Below are 16,535 nucleotides of genomic sequence, written 5' to 3' on the forward strand. Positions count from 1 at the left end.
CAACCTACAGAATGGGGGAAAATTTTTGCAATCTATCTATCTGACAAAAGGCTAATATCTAGAATCTACAAAGAACTTAAATTTACAAGAAAAAAACAACCCCATCAACAAGTGGGTGAAGGATATGAACAGACACTTCTCAAAAGAAGACATTTATGCAGCCAACAAACATATGAAAAAAAGGTCATCATCACTGATCATTAGAGAAATGCAAATCAAAACCACAATGAGATATCATCTCACGCCAGTTAGAACAGTGATCATTAAAAAGCCAGGAAACAACAGATGCTGGAGATGATGTGGAGAAATAGGAACACTTTTACACTGTTGGTGGGAGTGTTAATTAGTTAAACCATTGTGGAAGACAGTATGATGATTTCTGAAAGATCTAGAATCAGAAATACCATTTGACCCAGCAATCCCATTATTATGTATAAAGCCAAAGGATTATATATCATTCTACTATAAAGACACATGCACACATATGTTTATTGTAACACTATTCACAGTAGCAAAGACTTGGAACCAACCCAAATGCCCATCAATGATAGACTGAATAAAGAAAATGTGGCACATATACACCATGGAATACTATGCAGTCATAAGAAAGAATGAGTTCATGTCCTTTGCAGGGACATGGATGAAGCTGGAAACCATCATTCTCAGTAAACTAACAGAAGAATAGACAACCAAATACTCCATGTTGAACAATGAGAACACATGGACACAGGGAGGGGAGCATCATATACTGGGGCCTATTAGGGAGGCTAGGGGAGGTATAGCATTAGGAGAAATACCTAATATAAATGATGGATTGATGGGTGCAGCAAACTATCATGGTGCGTATATACCTATGTAACAAACCTGCACATTCTGCACATGTACCCCAGAACTTAAAGTATAATAATAATTTAAACAATCTGTGGTTAATATTAGTGTTTTCAATATTGCTTGAAGACGTGATGCTATTTAAAGTGGCTTTGTAAGTACATTTAGTTTAGAGTAAACAAGCTGCCTCATGTCTATTAGTATCTTTTGTCAAGGCACTATCACATTTCCCCTCTTCAGCATGCTTTTTAAAAAAGTCAGAAAGGGATTTTCCATGGATCCATGTACTCAGGTTTCAAAAACAGCATCTTTGTTACTTCTTATAAGTAAGGGCAAAATTAGTTTTCTAGGAAGGCAGAGAATACTGGAGTATTGGTGTTTGTTGAAAGTAAGTGATTTGTAGTTATCTTTGGAAAATATACAGTAGTAGGATTTGTGAAATATGTTAGAGTATTGGGCCTAGAAACATATCCAAGAAATAGATAAGAATTCTTAATATATATAGCTTTGCCTTTTGTTTTATAGACTATAATTTCTGTGCTTTATGGTCAGTATGTCTGATGGAATTTCATTAATTTTTAAACTATTCAAAAATGTGTAATCCTAACATATTAGAATATTATATAAGGATGCCTAAACATCTTACTTTCAAGAATTGAAAGAAAACCATCATATAACTATATCTCAGACATGTCTCAAGAGTACTATAACTTAAGAATGTTCATTTAAAAAATTAAAGAATTACTAAAGGGTATAAGAAGAGAAAACAAGGAGGTACTTCACTGGTTTGTAACAAAAATGTTCATTTCTGCAGCTATGTATGGAGTGTTTGCTGTGTTTCAGGCAATGTTTTAGATGTTGGACCTGTGAAAATGGTAAAGGTTTTCTTACCTTTAAGGGGATTTCAATGTAATAATACGTATCAGTGTAAAGATAACTTTATGGTTACAATTGCCATAATCATTTAAACGGTTTTAAGTGATTGTTCAGTTAAAATAGCGATTTAAAATATAGTTATTTCAAACTATTAAACTACTACAAGAAAACATTGGGGAAAATGTTCAGGACATTGGTCTAGGAAAAAATTTTTGAGCAATACCCCACAAGCACAGGCAAACAAAGCAAAAATGGAGAAATGAGATCACATCAAGTTAAAAAGCTTCTGCATAGCAAAGGATACAATCAACAAAGTGAAGAGACAGCCCACAGAATGGTAGAAATATTTTCAAACTACCCATTTGCCAAAGAATTAATAACCAGAATATATAAGGAGTTCAAACAACTCTATAGGAAAAAAATTGAATAATTTGATCAAGAAATGGGCAACAGATTTGAACAAACTTTCTTAAAAGAAGACACACAAATGGCAAATAGGCATGTGAAAAGATGTTCAACATCACTGATATCAGAGAAATGCAAATCAAAGCTACAATGAGATATCATCTCATCCCAGTTAAAATGGCTTATATCCAAAACACAGGCAATAGCAAATGCTGGTGAGAATGTATAGAAAAGGGAACCCTTGTACACTATAATGGGAATGTATATTAGTGCAACCACTCTGGAGAATAGTTTACAGGGTCCTCAGAAAACTAAAAGCAGAGCTGCCATATGATTCAGCAATCCCACTGCTGGGATTGGAAAGAAAGGTAATCAGTATATTCAAGAGATATCTGTACTCGTATGTTTGTTGCAGAACTATTTACAATAGCCAAGATTTGGAAGCAACCTAAATGTTCATCAACAGATGAATGGATAAAGAAAATGTGATACATATACACAATGGAGTTCAGCCATAAAGAGAATGAGATCCAGTCATTTCTAATGACATGGATGGAACTGGAGATCATTATGTTAAACAAAATAAGCCAGGCATATAAAGATGTACATTTTACATTATTTGTAGGAATTAAAACCAAAAACAATTGAACTCATGGACCTAGAGAGTAGAAGGGATGGATTCAGAGGCTGGGAAGGATAGTGAGAGGGTTGAACAGGTGAGGGGAGGTGGGATGGTTAATGGATACAAAAAAATAGTTTAAGACCTATTTGCTAGTACAACAGGGGACTATAGTAATAATAATTTAATTATATATTTTAAAATAACTTAAATAATATCATTGGATTGTTTGGAACTCAGAAAATAAATGCTTCAGGAGATGGGTATTCCATTCCCCATGATGTGCTTATTTCACATTGTATGCCTATATCAACATATCTCATGTACCCCATAAATATATACACCTAGTATGTACCCACAAAAATTAAAAATAAAAATAAGGGCAGGGCATAGTGGCTTATGCCTGTAATCCCAGCACTTTAGGAGGCTAGGTGGGCAGGCCACTTGAGCTCAGGAGTTCAGGGCCAGCCTTGGCAACACTGTGAAAGCCCATCTCTACCAACAACAACAACAACAAAAAAATTCACCAGGTATGGGAGGCTGAGGTGGGAGGATCACTTGAGTCTGGGAAGTGGAGGTTGGATTTAGTTGAGATTGTGCCACTGCATTTCATCCTTGTAACAATAAATAGATGAAAAATAAATAAATACATGAAAAATAAAATAAAATATGCTTTTTATTTGCAACAGAATTTAAAACAGTGATTTCAAAGGTATCTCTGTAGTATTTTAAGGTATTTGTAACTAAGAAATGGAAATGAAGTCTCATTCACTAAAACTATGTTTATTGAACTATTTGTAATTCAGTAATTCATTTGTGAATTGGTTCTTCACAGAAACATGCCTTTCTATGTGGAAAAGTGCAAAGTTTTAAATGTAGGTAAATATATTTGTGAGATTCTGAGGTGTGAGGAGTGCCTTTTTCTGTCAAGCATAATTAGTGCCACTGGCTTCTGCCTGTCTGACGTAATCTGCTACTCTGTATCTCCTAGCTGGCACAGCTGCAGCCTCACTGTTCTCTCTGTCACTTTATTTTTTATTTTTTTTATTTTATTTTATTTTATTTTATTTTATTTTTTAATTTTTTATTGGACTATAGGTTTTGGGGTACATGAGCAGAGCATGCAAGACAGTTGCGTGGTACACACATGGCAGTGAGCTTTGCTTTTCTTCTCCCCTTCACCCACATTTGGCATTTCTCCCCAGGCTATCCCTCCCCACCTCCCCCTCCCACTGGCCCTCCCCTTTTCCCCCCAATAGACCCCAGTGTTTAGTACTCCCCTTTCTGTGTCCATGTGTTCTCATTTTTCATCACCCACCTATGAGTGAGAATATGCGGTGTTTCATTTTCTGTTCTTGTGTCAGTTTGCTGAGGATGATGTTTTCCAGATTCATCCATGTCCCTACAAACGACACGAACTCATCATTTCTGATTGCTGCATAATATTCCATGGTGTATATGTGCCACATTTTTCCAATCCAGTCTATTATCAATGGGCATTTGGGTTGATTCCAGGTCTTTGCTATTGTAAACAGTGCTGCAATGAACATTCGTGTACATGTGTCCTTATAGTAGAACGATTTATAGTCTTTTGGATATATACCCAGTAATGGGATTGCTGGGTCAAATGGAATTTCTATTTCTAAGGCCTTGAGGAATCGCCACACCGTCTTCCACAATGGTTGAACTAATTTACACTCCCACCAACAGTGTAAAAGTGTTCCTTTTTCTCCACATCCTCTCCAGCATCTGTTGTCTCCAGATTTTTTAATGATCGCCATTCTAACTGGCGTGAGATGGTATCTCAATGTGGTTTTGATTTGCATCTCTCTGATGACCAGTGACGATGAGCATTTTTTCATATGATTGTTGGCCTCATATATGTCTTCTTTCGTAAAGTATCTGTTCATATCCTTTGCCCACTTTTGAATGGGCTTGTTTGTTTTTTTCCTGTAAATCTGCTTGAGTTGTTTGTAAATTCTGGATATCAGCCCTTTGTCAGATGGGTAGACTGCGAAAATTTTTTCCCATTCTGTTGGTTGCCGATCCACTCTAGTGACTGTTTCTTTTTCCGTGCAGAAGCTGTGGAGTTTCATTAGGTCCCATTTGTCTATTTTGGCTTTTGTTGCCAATGCTCTTGGTGTTTTGTTCATGAAGTCCTTGCCTACTCCTATGTCCTGGATAGTTTTGCCTAGATTTCCTTCTAGGGTTTTTATGGTGCCAGGTCTTATGTTTAAGTCTTTAATCCATCTGGAGTTAATTTTAGTGTAAGGTGTCAGGAAGGGGTCCAGTTTCTGCTTTCTGCACATGGCTAGCCAGTTTTCCCAACACCATTTGTTAAACATGGAATCCTTGCCCCATTGCTTGTTTTTGTCAGGTTTATCAAAGATTGTATAGTTGTATGTATGTTGTGTTGCCTCCGGTGCCTCTGTTTTGTTCCATTGGTCTATATCTCTGTTTCGGTACCAGTACCATGCTGTTTTGATTACTGTAGCCTTGTAGTATAGTTTGAAATCCGGTAGTGTGATGCCCCCCGCTGTGTTCTTTTTGCTTAGAATTGACTTGGCTATGCGGGCTCTCTTTTGGTTCCATATGAAATTCATGGTGGTTTTTTCCAGTTCTGTGAAGAAAGTCAATGGTAGCTTGATGGGGATAGCATTGATTCTGTAAATTACTTTGGGCAGTATAGCCATTTTCACGATATTAATTCTTCCTAACCATGAACATGGAATGTTTCTCCATCTGTTTGTGTCCTCTCTTATTTCGTTGAGCAGTGGTTTGTAGTTCTCCTTGAAGAGGTCCCTTACGTTCCTTGTGAGTTGTATTCCTAGGTATTTTATTCTTTTTGTAGCAATTGCGAATGGCAGTTCGCTCTTGATTTGGCTTTCTTTAAGTCTGTTATTGGTGTAGACGAATGCTTGTGATTTTTGCACATTGATTTTATATCCTGAGACTTTGCTGAAGTTGTTTATCAGTTTCAGGAGTTTTTGGGCTGAGGCGATGGGGTCTTCTAGGTATACTATCATGTCGTCTGCAAATAGAGACAATTTGGCTTCCACCTTTCCTATTTGAATACCCTTTATTTCTTTTTCTTGCCTGATTGCTCTGGCTAGAACTTCCAGTACTATATTGAATAGGAGTGGTGAGAGAGGGCATCCTTGTCTAGTACCAGATTTCAAAGGGAATGCTTCCAGTTTTTGCCCATTCAGTATGTTATTGGCTGTTGGTTTGTCATAAATAGCTTTTATTACTTTGAGATACGTTCCATCGATACCGAGTTTATTGAGGGTTTTTAGCATAAAGGGCTGTTGAATTTTGTCAAATGCCTTCTCTGCGTCAATTGAGATAATCATGTGGTTTTTGTTTTTGGTTCTGTTTATGTGGTGAATTACGTTGATAGACTTGCGTATGTTGAACCAGCCTTGCATCCCTGGGATGAATCCTACTTGATCATGATGAATAAGTTTTTTGATTTGCTGTTGCAATCGGCTTGCCAATATTTTATTGAAGATTTTTGCATCTATGTTCATCATGGATATTGGCCTGAAGTTTTCTTTTCTCGTAGGTCTCTGCCGGGTTTTGGTATCAGGATGATGTTGGTCTCATAAAATGATTTGGGAAGGATTCCCTCTTTTTGGATTGTTTGAAATAGTTTTAGAAGGAATGGTACCAGCTCCTCCTTGTGTGTCTGGTAGAATTCGGCTGTGAACCCATCTGGACCTGGGCTTTTTTTGTGAGGTAGGCTCTTAATTGCTGCCTCAACTTCAGACCTTGTTATTGGTCTATTCATAGTTTCAGCTTCCTCCTGGTTTAGGCTTGGGAGGACACAGGAGTCCAGGAATTTATCCATTTCTTCCAGGTTTACTAGTTTATGCGCATAGAGTTGTTTGTAATATTCTCTGATGATGGTTTGAATTTCTGTGGAATCTGTGGTGATTTCCCCTTTATCATTTTTTATTGCATCTATTTGGTTGTTCTCTCTTTTCTTTTTAATCAATCTGGCTAGTGGTCTGTCTATTTTGTTGATCTTTTCAAAAAACCAGCTCTTGGATTTATTGATTTTTTGAAGGGTTTTTCGTGTCTCAATCTCCTTCAGCTCAGCTCTGATCTTAGTAATTTCTTGTCTTCTGCTGGGTTTTGAGTTTTTTTGATCTTGCTCCTCTAGCTCTTTCAATTTGGACGATAGGGTGTCAATTTTGGATCTCTCCATTCTCCTCATATGGGCACTTATTGCTATATACTTTCCTCTAGAGACTGCTTTAAATGTGTCCCAGAGGTTCTGGCACGTTGTGTCTTCGTTCTCATTGGTTTCGAAGAACTTCTTTATTTCTGCCTTCATTTCGTTGTTTACCCAGTCAACATTCAAGAGCCAGTTGTTCAGTTTCCATGAAGCTGTGCGGTTCTGGGTCGGTTTCTGAATTCTGAGTTCTAACTTGATTGCACTATGGTCTGAGAGGCTGTTTGTTATGATTTCAGTTGTTTTGCATTTGTTGAGCCGTGCTTTACTTCCAATTATGTGGTCAATTTTAGAGTAGGTGTGATGTGGTGCTGAGAAGAATGTGTATTCTGTGGATTTGGGGTGGAGAGTTCTGTAAATGTCCACCAGGTTTGCTTGCTCCAGGTCTGAGTTCAAGCCCTGGGTATCCTTGTTGATTTTCTGTCTGGTTGATCTGTCTAGTATTGACAGTGGAGTGTTAAAGTCTCCCACTATTATTGTGTGGGAGTCTAAGTCCTTCTGTAAGTCATTAAGAACTTGCCTTATGTATCTGGGTGCTCCTGTGTTGGGTCCATATATGTTTAGGATCGTTAGCTCTTCTTGTTGTATCGATCCTTTTACCATTATGTAATGGCCTTCTTTGTCTCTTTTAATCTTTGTTGCTTTAAAGTCTATTTTATCAGAGATGAGAATTGCAACTCCTGCTTTTTTTTGCTTTCCATTAGCTTGGTAAATCTTCCTCCATCCCTTTATTTTGAGCCTTTGTGTATCCTTGCATGTGAGATGGGTTTCCTGGATACAGCACACTGATGGGTTTTGGATTTTTATCCAATTTGCCAGTCTGTGTCTTTTGATTGGTGCATTTAGTCCATTTACATTTAGGGTTAATATTGTTATGTGTGAATTTGATACTGCCATTTTGATTCTAAGTGGCTGTTTTGCCTGTTAGTTGTTGTAGATTCTTCATTATGTTGAAGCTCTTTAGCATTCAGTGTGATTTTGGAATGGCTGGTACTGATTGATCCTTTCTATGTGTAGTGCCTCTTTTAGGAGCTCTTGTAAAGCAGGCCTGGTGGTGACAAAATCTCTGAGTACTTGCTTGTTCGCAAAGGATTTTATTCTTCCTTCACTTCTGAAGCTCAGTTTGGCTGGATATGAAATTCTGGGTTGAAAGTTCTTTTCTTTAAGAATGTTGAATATTGGCCCCCACTCTCTTCTGGCTTGTAGTGTTTCTGCCGAGAGATCTGCTGTGAGTCTGATGGGCTTCCCTTTGTGGGTGACCCGACCTTTCTCTCTGGCTGCCCTTAGTATTCTCTCCTTTATTTCAACCCTGTTGAATCTGACGATTATGTGCCTTGGGGTTGCTCTTCTTGCGGAATATCTTTGTGGTGTTCTCTGTATTTCCTGCAATTGAGTGTTGGCTTGTCTTGCTAGGTGGGGGAAATTTTCCTGGATGATGTCCTGAAGAGTATTTTCCAGCTGGGATTCATTCTCTTCGTCCCCTTCTGGTACACCTATCAAACGTAGGTTAGGTCTTTTCACATAGTCCCACATTTCTTGGAGACTTTGTTCATTCCTTTTTGCGCTTTTTTCTCTGATCTTGGTTTCTCGTTTTATTTCATTGAGTTGGTCTTCGACTTCAGATATTCTTTCTTCTGCTTGGTCAATTCGGCTATTGAAACTTGCGTTTGCTTCGCGAAGTTCTCGTATTGTGTTTTTCAGCTCCTTTAATTCATTCATATTCCTCTCTAAGGTATCCATTCTTGTTATCATTTCCTCGAATCTTTTTTCAAATCTTTTTTCAAGGTTCTTAGTTTCTTTGCATTGATTTAATACATGATCTTTTAGCTCACAAAAGTTTCTCATTATCCATCTTCTGAAGTCTAATTCCGTCATTTCGTCACAGTCATTCTCCGTCCAGCTTTGTTCCCTTGCTGGTGAGGAGTCTTGGTCCTTTCTAGGAGGTGATGTGTTCTGGTTTCGGGTGTTTTCCTCCTTTTTGCGCTGGTTTCTTCCCATCTTTGTGGATTTGTCCGCTGGTCGTCTGCGTAGTTGCTGACTTTTCGTTTGGGTCTCTGAGTGGACACCCAGAATGTTGATGATGAAGTATTTCTGTTGCTTGGTTTTCCTTCTACCAGTCTAGCCCCTTCGCTGTACGACTGTTGAGGTCCGCTCCAGACCCTGCTTGTCTGGGGTGCACCTCTAGTAGCCGTGGCACTGCGAGGGATGCTACCAGTTTCTTTTTCTGCTCTCTTTGTCCCAGGATGATGCCTGCCTAATGACAGTCTTTTGGATATAGAGGGGTCAGGGAGCTGCTTGAGGAGACAGTTTGTACTTTATAGGGGTTTAATTGCTGAGCTGTGCACTCTGTTGTTCATTCAGGGCTGTTAGGCTGCTATGTTTGATTCTGCTGCAACACAGCTCGTTAAACAACCCTTTTTTTTTTCTCAAATGCTCTGTGTTGAGGGGTTTGGGCTTTATTTTTGGATGTCCGATCAGGTGTCCTGCCCAGCTCAAAGGCAGACTAGCCACTGTTTGGCTGCCGAGGCTCCGCCCTGCTGTTGTGTGATTCGCGCTGTTCCTGCGGGCTCTGCTGTGGTCTCCGCCACGCCCTGCAGCCGAGTCTCTTCGTTGTAGCGTGTTGCCTCAGCAACGGCAGGCTGCGTCAGCAGTGGGCGTGTATCTCAGTAGGGACGGGTTGCCTCGGCAACTGCTGGCTGTGTCAGCAGTGGGCGTGTATCCCAGTTGGGGCAGGTTGCCTCGGCAACGGCTGGCTGCCTCAGCAGTGGGCGTGTATATCAGTTGGGGCAGGTTGCCTCCGTAGTGGTGGACGCCCCTCCCCCACAGAGCGTCTTGGATCGTCTGCCCGGGATAGTTTGAAATCGCGGTTTTGTTCGTCCCACTGGGTATCCCAAACGGTCTGTCCCTGCTATCCCCTGGACTGGGCTACTGTGCAAGTCTCGTTCAGTCTCAAGTCCAGCCCTCTCAAGTCTCAGGTTGCCGGTTCAACAAGGCACCCGGACAAGCGCGCCCTGTGGGGATTGCTGGGTAGGGCCGGCCGCCACCGCCTCAGCTGCCGGCTTCGCCAGGCAGACCTACTTCCTGGCGTCCCGTGTCTTTTTATACTTGGGAGTTTCCCCGTTCTGTGGGCAACAAAGATCAGTCTGGAAATGCAGCACTGACTCACCGTTTGCGAATTCAACGCGGGCTCCAATCCTGGGTTGTTCTCACAGCGCCATCTTGAGTCCCCCCGTCTCTCTGTCACTTTATATGCCGAAACTTTTTCATCTCTAGGTCTTTCAGTCACTGTTTGCAATATTCACTTCTATGTGGAATGTCCTCCCAGAATTTTCCATGGCTATCTTCTGATTATTCTAGCCTCAGCTTTGCTGTCCTCTCTCCTTGCCTTATTTTATTTTTTATTGCATGTATTGCATATTCCATTATATTTTTATTTATTGTCTGCCTTTTTTCCATAGGAGTATAAATTCTTTGAAGGCAGGGATTTTGTCATGTTCATCTCTGTATCTTTAGCCCATAGAACTATTCTTGGCACACAGTAGGTGCCCATTAAATATTAGTTGACTAGTTCTTAGAGTTTATCAAAGTTGATAATAATTTGCATGGTGTAATGAGTTAAGGCATGAATCGTGAAGCCAAAGTATTTGGGTCCACATCTTGATCCTGCCACTTACTAGGTATGAGCCTTGGACAAGTGACCTAACCTTTCCATTCCTCATTTGTTTCCCCTGTAAAGTGGGGATAATAATATAATTTACTTTAAATAATTATTAGGTTGAAATGAATTCTATATTTCTATAAAATATATATAAATGAATATACATATAAATGAATAATGTCTGATCTCTGTATTAGAATTAGCTATTAACATTATAAATGCCTCCCCTGGATGACTTACCCTCACCTGACTCTAGAGAGGGATCTATCTATATAAATTGACCATTTAAGGGCTTCTTTTCAACAAAGTACAAGCCCTTGTTACTTCATACCTTGATGGCTAAACACTTCCCTTCACTTGTCTTCCCTTAGTTGTAGAGTTGTTCAGTCTTACAAAGTTATTACTTTGACTCTGCTCCTCCTCCCATTTTTATTTAAATTCTCTATTCTTAGAATCTCAGTGCACCTGAAATATTAATAAAATATAAAATAAACCATTTATATTGAAATATAGTTATCAAGATATTCAAAATATTTATGTATATTTTATTAGCACCTTAGATAAGATCTAATGGCAGACTAATAACTACCTTAATTTTGAAGTGTTGATAAGCATAAACAATATTTTTGGATATTTCAAACATTATCATGTGATGAAAATATCTGTGCTGTCTATTGACAATCTTACTGGAATTTGTAGCCTACATTCACATTTAGCATTTCTTTCATGAAGGAGTTTTAGATTAATTATAATTAGGTTAATGATAATAAGGACGTAATTTTTTTCTCTGCCAAGTTTGTGGACTCTTCTGACAAAAATCCCTGCAAGTAAGAGTCTTTATATGCTAGGTCTAGCCTACATTTTCAAATTTATGCCCTACTTCTGCTTAACATAAACTGAGCTTGCAAAGATAGGAAATAATAGCTTTTCTGGTTTAACAAGTATTTACTGCTTACCACATGTACCTAGGTCTCAGATAGTTTGTTAAGCAGTAGAAATTTAGGGATAGGTCTCTGCTTATTTGAAGCCTTCTGTCTAGTGGGGAAGAATAGTTTTAAATAGCAAACAGATATATAAATACAACATATGGTAAATGTGCTAAAGAAGTCAAGAAGACGTAATGCGTTTTTAGAAGTAGAGGTTGCCTAGATAACTGGTCAAGGAAAAACTTTCTGAGTAGTTGTTGAGCTGAGACTTGAAGGATGAGATGACACTTGAAGTTGAGCTGAGACTTAAAGGATGAAATGAAGCCAGCCAGCCAGACTGAGTGTGATGAGGCAGAGGTAGAGGTGAAGGGTGGGAAGTAAGGAAACATTTTAGGTAGAGGGACAGCATATAGGAAGTACGTTGCCATGTCTAGTTCATCCAACATACACCCAGTTTCTCCCACTTCTATTGGCACTGTTTTTAATAATCCTTCTAGAGTTTTTTCAGTAGTAACCAGGCAAATAGAAATATTTAGTTTTGGAGTTTCTTCCTTTATTATAGAAATAGTAGTGAAGTATACATTCTGTTTTGTAATTTTTTTTGGCATATGATATGCATTGGAGTTCTTTCTATATTACTACATAGAATGTTTTTTTCTTTTTTTGTTTGTTTATAACCTCAAGGGATTCCATAACATAGTTGTGACAAAGTTTGTGTAAACAGACTTTATCAGTGGACTTTTGAATTGGTTCCAGTATTTTGCTATTAAAAACAATGTTATGGTTAATAAATTTATAAGTATGTAATTTCACACATGCAAGTGTATAGTATATGTAGGATAAATTCTCAGAAGGGGAATTTCTGTGTTAAAGGGCAAATACATTGTTAATGCGTTAGATATTGCTAAATTGCTTTTTGCTTAGTGATTATACTGATTTATATTTTCAACACTACTGTATCAAAGTAGTGATTATACTGATTTATATTTTCAACACTACTGTATCAAAGTACCTATTTTCCCACAGATCAAAACAACACAGGCTTTATTATTTATAGATTATTCTAAACACATTTTCCATTTTGATGCTTTTGCCTATGCTGTTCTTTGTACCTGGAATGCCTGTCACTTAGCTCGGCCTGTTAGAATACTATCCAGTCTTCATGACTTTATACATAGGAGTGAAGAGAGAAAAGTGAGCCACAGAAAGGAAATGTTTTATGATCAGTTGATGGCTCTTAGGGGAACAGACTCCTTGGTGTTTTGCTTCTGTCTGCTCTTTTAACCTATGATACTATGTATTTTTTCTTCTTGGCGACTGTTAGAAACAATTCGTTTTTGTTTCCTTTATTTTCAGACGGGAACATTTAAAGCACATGATGGTGAATATTTCTTAGAACCTATAATGAAGGCAGATGGGAGTGAAGATGAAGATAGTTACAACAAGCCACATCTTATATACAGACAAGAATTAAATAACTCTTTTCTGGAGTCTCTCAAGCATTGCGATGTGTCAGGTAAACTGTGAAATAAAAGTCTTTTCAGCTAAATAGTGATAATTTAAAATCTTTTTTATAGGTTATAATGTGTTTATTTCTCTTCAATAATTTATTTATTTTCAATTTATTTTTTAAATTGAGAAATAAAAATTGTGTATGTTTAGAATGTACAACATGTTGTTTTGAAGTATGGATACATTGTGGAATGGCTTAATCAAACTAACATATGCATTAACTCACATGCTTAGTTTTCTTTTTTTGTAATGAGAACACTTAAAATCTACTCTTAGTAGTTTTCAAGAATACAATACATTCTTATTAACTAAAATCACCATGTACAGTACAGTAGCCTATTCCTCTTATCTAACTGAAATTTTATTCACTTTGACCAACATCTTTCCTTCCTCACTGCAACTGCAGCCTCTGGTAACCACCATTACACGCTTTACATTTATGAGTTCAACTTTTTTGATTCCACATATAAATGAGATTATATAATATTTCTTAAATACTGAAGGACATGATATTTTAAACAATCTTTTCCCATGTATGGATGCATTAGAGATTTTCTGTCTGTAGATAGCTTTTTTTTTTTGCAGTAAACTAAATTTAAATCCCAAAAGTTTTTCAGTATGTGAAATTTGTAGCAAATAATCATAGAAAATTTTCATTTTAATCTGTTAGTCATGTTAGTATTATTTAATATTTTTCAACAGGATTTTAGATGAAAAAATCCCTAGACCTAAGTAACAATAACACGTTGCTCAATTTTGCATGGTTTTAACTTTATACAAAATGGAAACATATTGTATATAGTTTTCTGTGACTTATCCTTTTTGCTCAGCATTGTTTCTGGGGTTCACCTATTTTGGTACATGTAGGAACAATTCATTTATTTTCATTGTTGTACAACAGTGTTTTCCTGTTGAGCTTTTGGGCTGTTTGCAGTTTTTTGCTGTTAGAAGCAATGCTGCTGTGAATATTCTTGTCCCCATCTCCTGTTTATGAGAGTTTCTCTAGGATATACACGTAAACACTAGATAATTCCACATTGTTTTACAAAGGGATTTTAAAATCAATTTTGTAGTTTCACCAATCTATGAGAGAGGTATATTTTTATCATTTTTTTTTCCTAGAAAATTCAGGCTACTGAAGATTTATAATAGATTAGAATCTAGAAAGCATAGATTTCTACAAAGAGTATATCATGGCTGGTAAAATACTTACATATTGTATAAAAGTTGCATTAAGGGTTGTGTCCATATATGTACATGTATCTTCACTATTTGTAGAATGACATGCAGTAATATGATGGAGAAAAGGCACCTGCAGTTACCATCAAAGTACAAAATCTAGACAAAAGAGTGGGATTAGCAAGGATTTATTTGAGATCGTAGGTGTCCATAAACTATAGTTCCAAACACTGTGATGCCATCTGTTTTGGGATATAATGATATGTAGGCCTTTGATGGTTTTCCCTGGGAATGCACTTCTTAACCTTTGGAGTGATTCTCACTGTGTCTAAGGCTGTGTTTTAAATCTATTGACATAATAGATGCCTTTCTTATGCTTTTAATATGAACATAAGGGTTTCATTTTTATGGCTTCAAAGAAAACACGAATGGGTACAGCTTCACAATAGAATTCTACAGAAGGCAGCTTATGCTTGTTCTAATCTACTATTCAAGAGCAGCTTGTTTAATGAATTGTTTAGCTTCTTACCACAAAGTAGACATTCTGAATACATAAGTGTTTCACATAATTTGGAGGGTTTTGCATTTACAAGCAAGAATATAATTCAAGAAAAGCTGGGCTTTTTTTGTTAAACAATTTTATACTAAAGATTTATTAGAAAGCTACAAATAAAAAGCAAATGGAAAGCTATGTGATTTCATTTCCTTTTAATCATAAAATACATTTTTTCTATAATATTTATCTACTAAAATGCAAAAGGTAGTATCTTTTTCAATTCTTAAATCACCTCCAATTTTAGGTACAATTAACATACAAATTTTTAATCACTAATAAAGGCAATTAGTGACCTAAAAGTTAGCTAGTACATAATCATTTTTTTTAGTAAAAGTGGAACGTTGCAAATGCAATTAAAATTATCTTAGGTATTTTTTTCCTCCCTCAGTTAACATATTGTTGTTTAGAAATACTTGGAGGTTTTATATATTCTTTTGAAAAAATTAAATAGCTTTTGGGGTAAAAGTGATTTTTGGTTACTTGGATGAATTACATAGTGGTGAATCTGAGATTTTAGTGCACCCATCACCCAAGTAGTGTACCTTGTACCCAGTATGTAGATTTTTATTCCATACACCCCTCCTACCCTACTCTTTCTGAATCTCCAAAGTTTATTATATCATTCTGTATGCCTTTGCATACTCATAGCATAGCTCCCACTTATAAGTGAGAACATACAGTATTTGGTTTTTCATTCCTGAATTACTTCACTTAGAATGATGGTCCCCAGCTCCATCCAACTTGCTGCAAAGGACATTATTTCATTCCTTTTTATGGCTGAATAGTATTCCATGGTGTGTGTGTGTGTGTGTGTGTGTGTGTATACACACACACATACACAAGGCTATAGTAGTATTATATATATATATATATAAAATATTACTATATGCTTGTAGTATAATTTGAAGTTGGGTGTATGGTGCCTCCAGATAAATATATATATATCACATTTTCTTTTTTATTGCATTTTAGGTTTTGGGGTACATGTGCAGAACGTGCAAAATAGTTGCATAGGTACACACATGGCAGTGTGTTTTGCTGCCTTCCTGCCCCTCACCCACATTTGGCATTTCTCCCCAGGCTAACCCTCCCCAGCTTCCCCCGCCTACAGTCCCTCCCCATTCCCCCCAATACACGTCGATGTGTAGTACTCCCTTCCCTGTGTCCATGTGTTCTCATTTTCCTCACCCGCCTATGAGTGAGAATATGTGGTATTTCATTTTCTGTTCTTGTGTCAGTTTGCTGAGAATGATGTTCTCCAGTTTCATCCATGTCCTTACAAAAGACACGAACTCATCGTTTTTGATTGCTACATAGTATTCCATGGTGTATATGTGCCACATTTTCCCAGTCCAGTCTATCATCGATGGGCATTTGGGTTGGTTCCAGGTCTTTGTTATTGTAAACAGTGCTGCAATGAACATTTGTGTGCATGTGTCCTTATAGTAGAACGATTTATAGTCCTTTGGATATATACCCAGTAATGGGATTGCTGGGTCAAATGGAATTTCTATTTCTAAGGCCTTGAGGAAATGCCACACTGTATTCCACAATGGTTGAACTAATTTACACTCACACCAGCAGTTTAAAAGTGTTCCTATTTCTCCACATCCTCTCCAGCATCTGTTGTCTCCAGATTTTTTAATGATTGCCATTCTAACTGACGTGAGATGGTATCTCAGTGTGGTTTTGATTTGCATCTCTCTAATGACCACTGCTGATGAGCATTTTTTCATATG

At 37.4% G+C, this 16,535-nt stretch overlaps 1 protein-coding gene across 1 annotated transcript in view; it reads left to right on the top strand.

The window, feature by feature from the left end:
- Window positions 1-16,535, top strand: part of ADAMTS20 (ADAM metallopeptidase with thrombospondin type 1 motif 20) — a 225,514-nt gene that overhangs the window by 12,868 nt on the left and 196,111 nt on the right. Inside the window, exon 3 of the mRNA XM_002752357.6 lies at window positions 12,906-13,065. Within this exon, the coding sequence (XP_002752403.2) occupies window positions 12,906-13,065 (160 nt within the window). The remainder of the gene's footprint in view (window positions 1-12,905; window positions 13,066-16,535) is intronic.

This window comes from Callithrix jacchus, chromosome 9, assembly GCF_049354715.1.
Source record: "Callithrix jacchus isolate 240 chromosome 9, calJac240_pri, whole genome shotgun sequence".
Classification (NCBI taxonomy): Eukaryota; Metazoa; Chordata; class Mammalia; order Primates; family Cebidae; genus Callithrix; species Callithrix jacchus.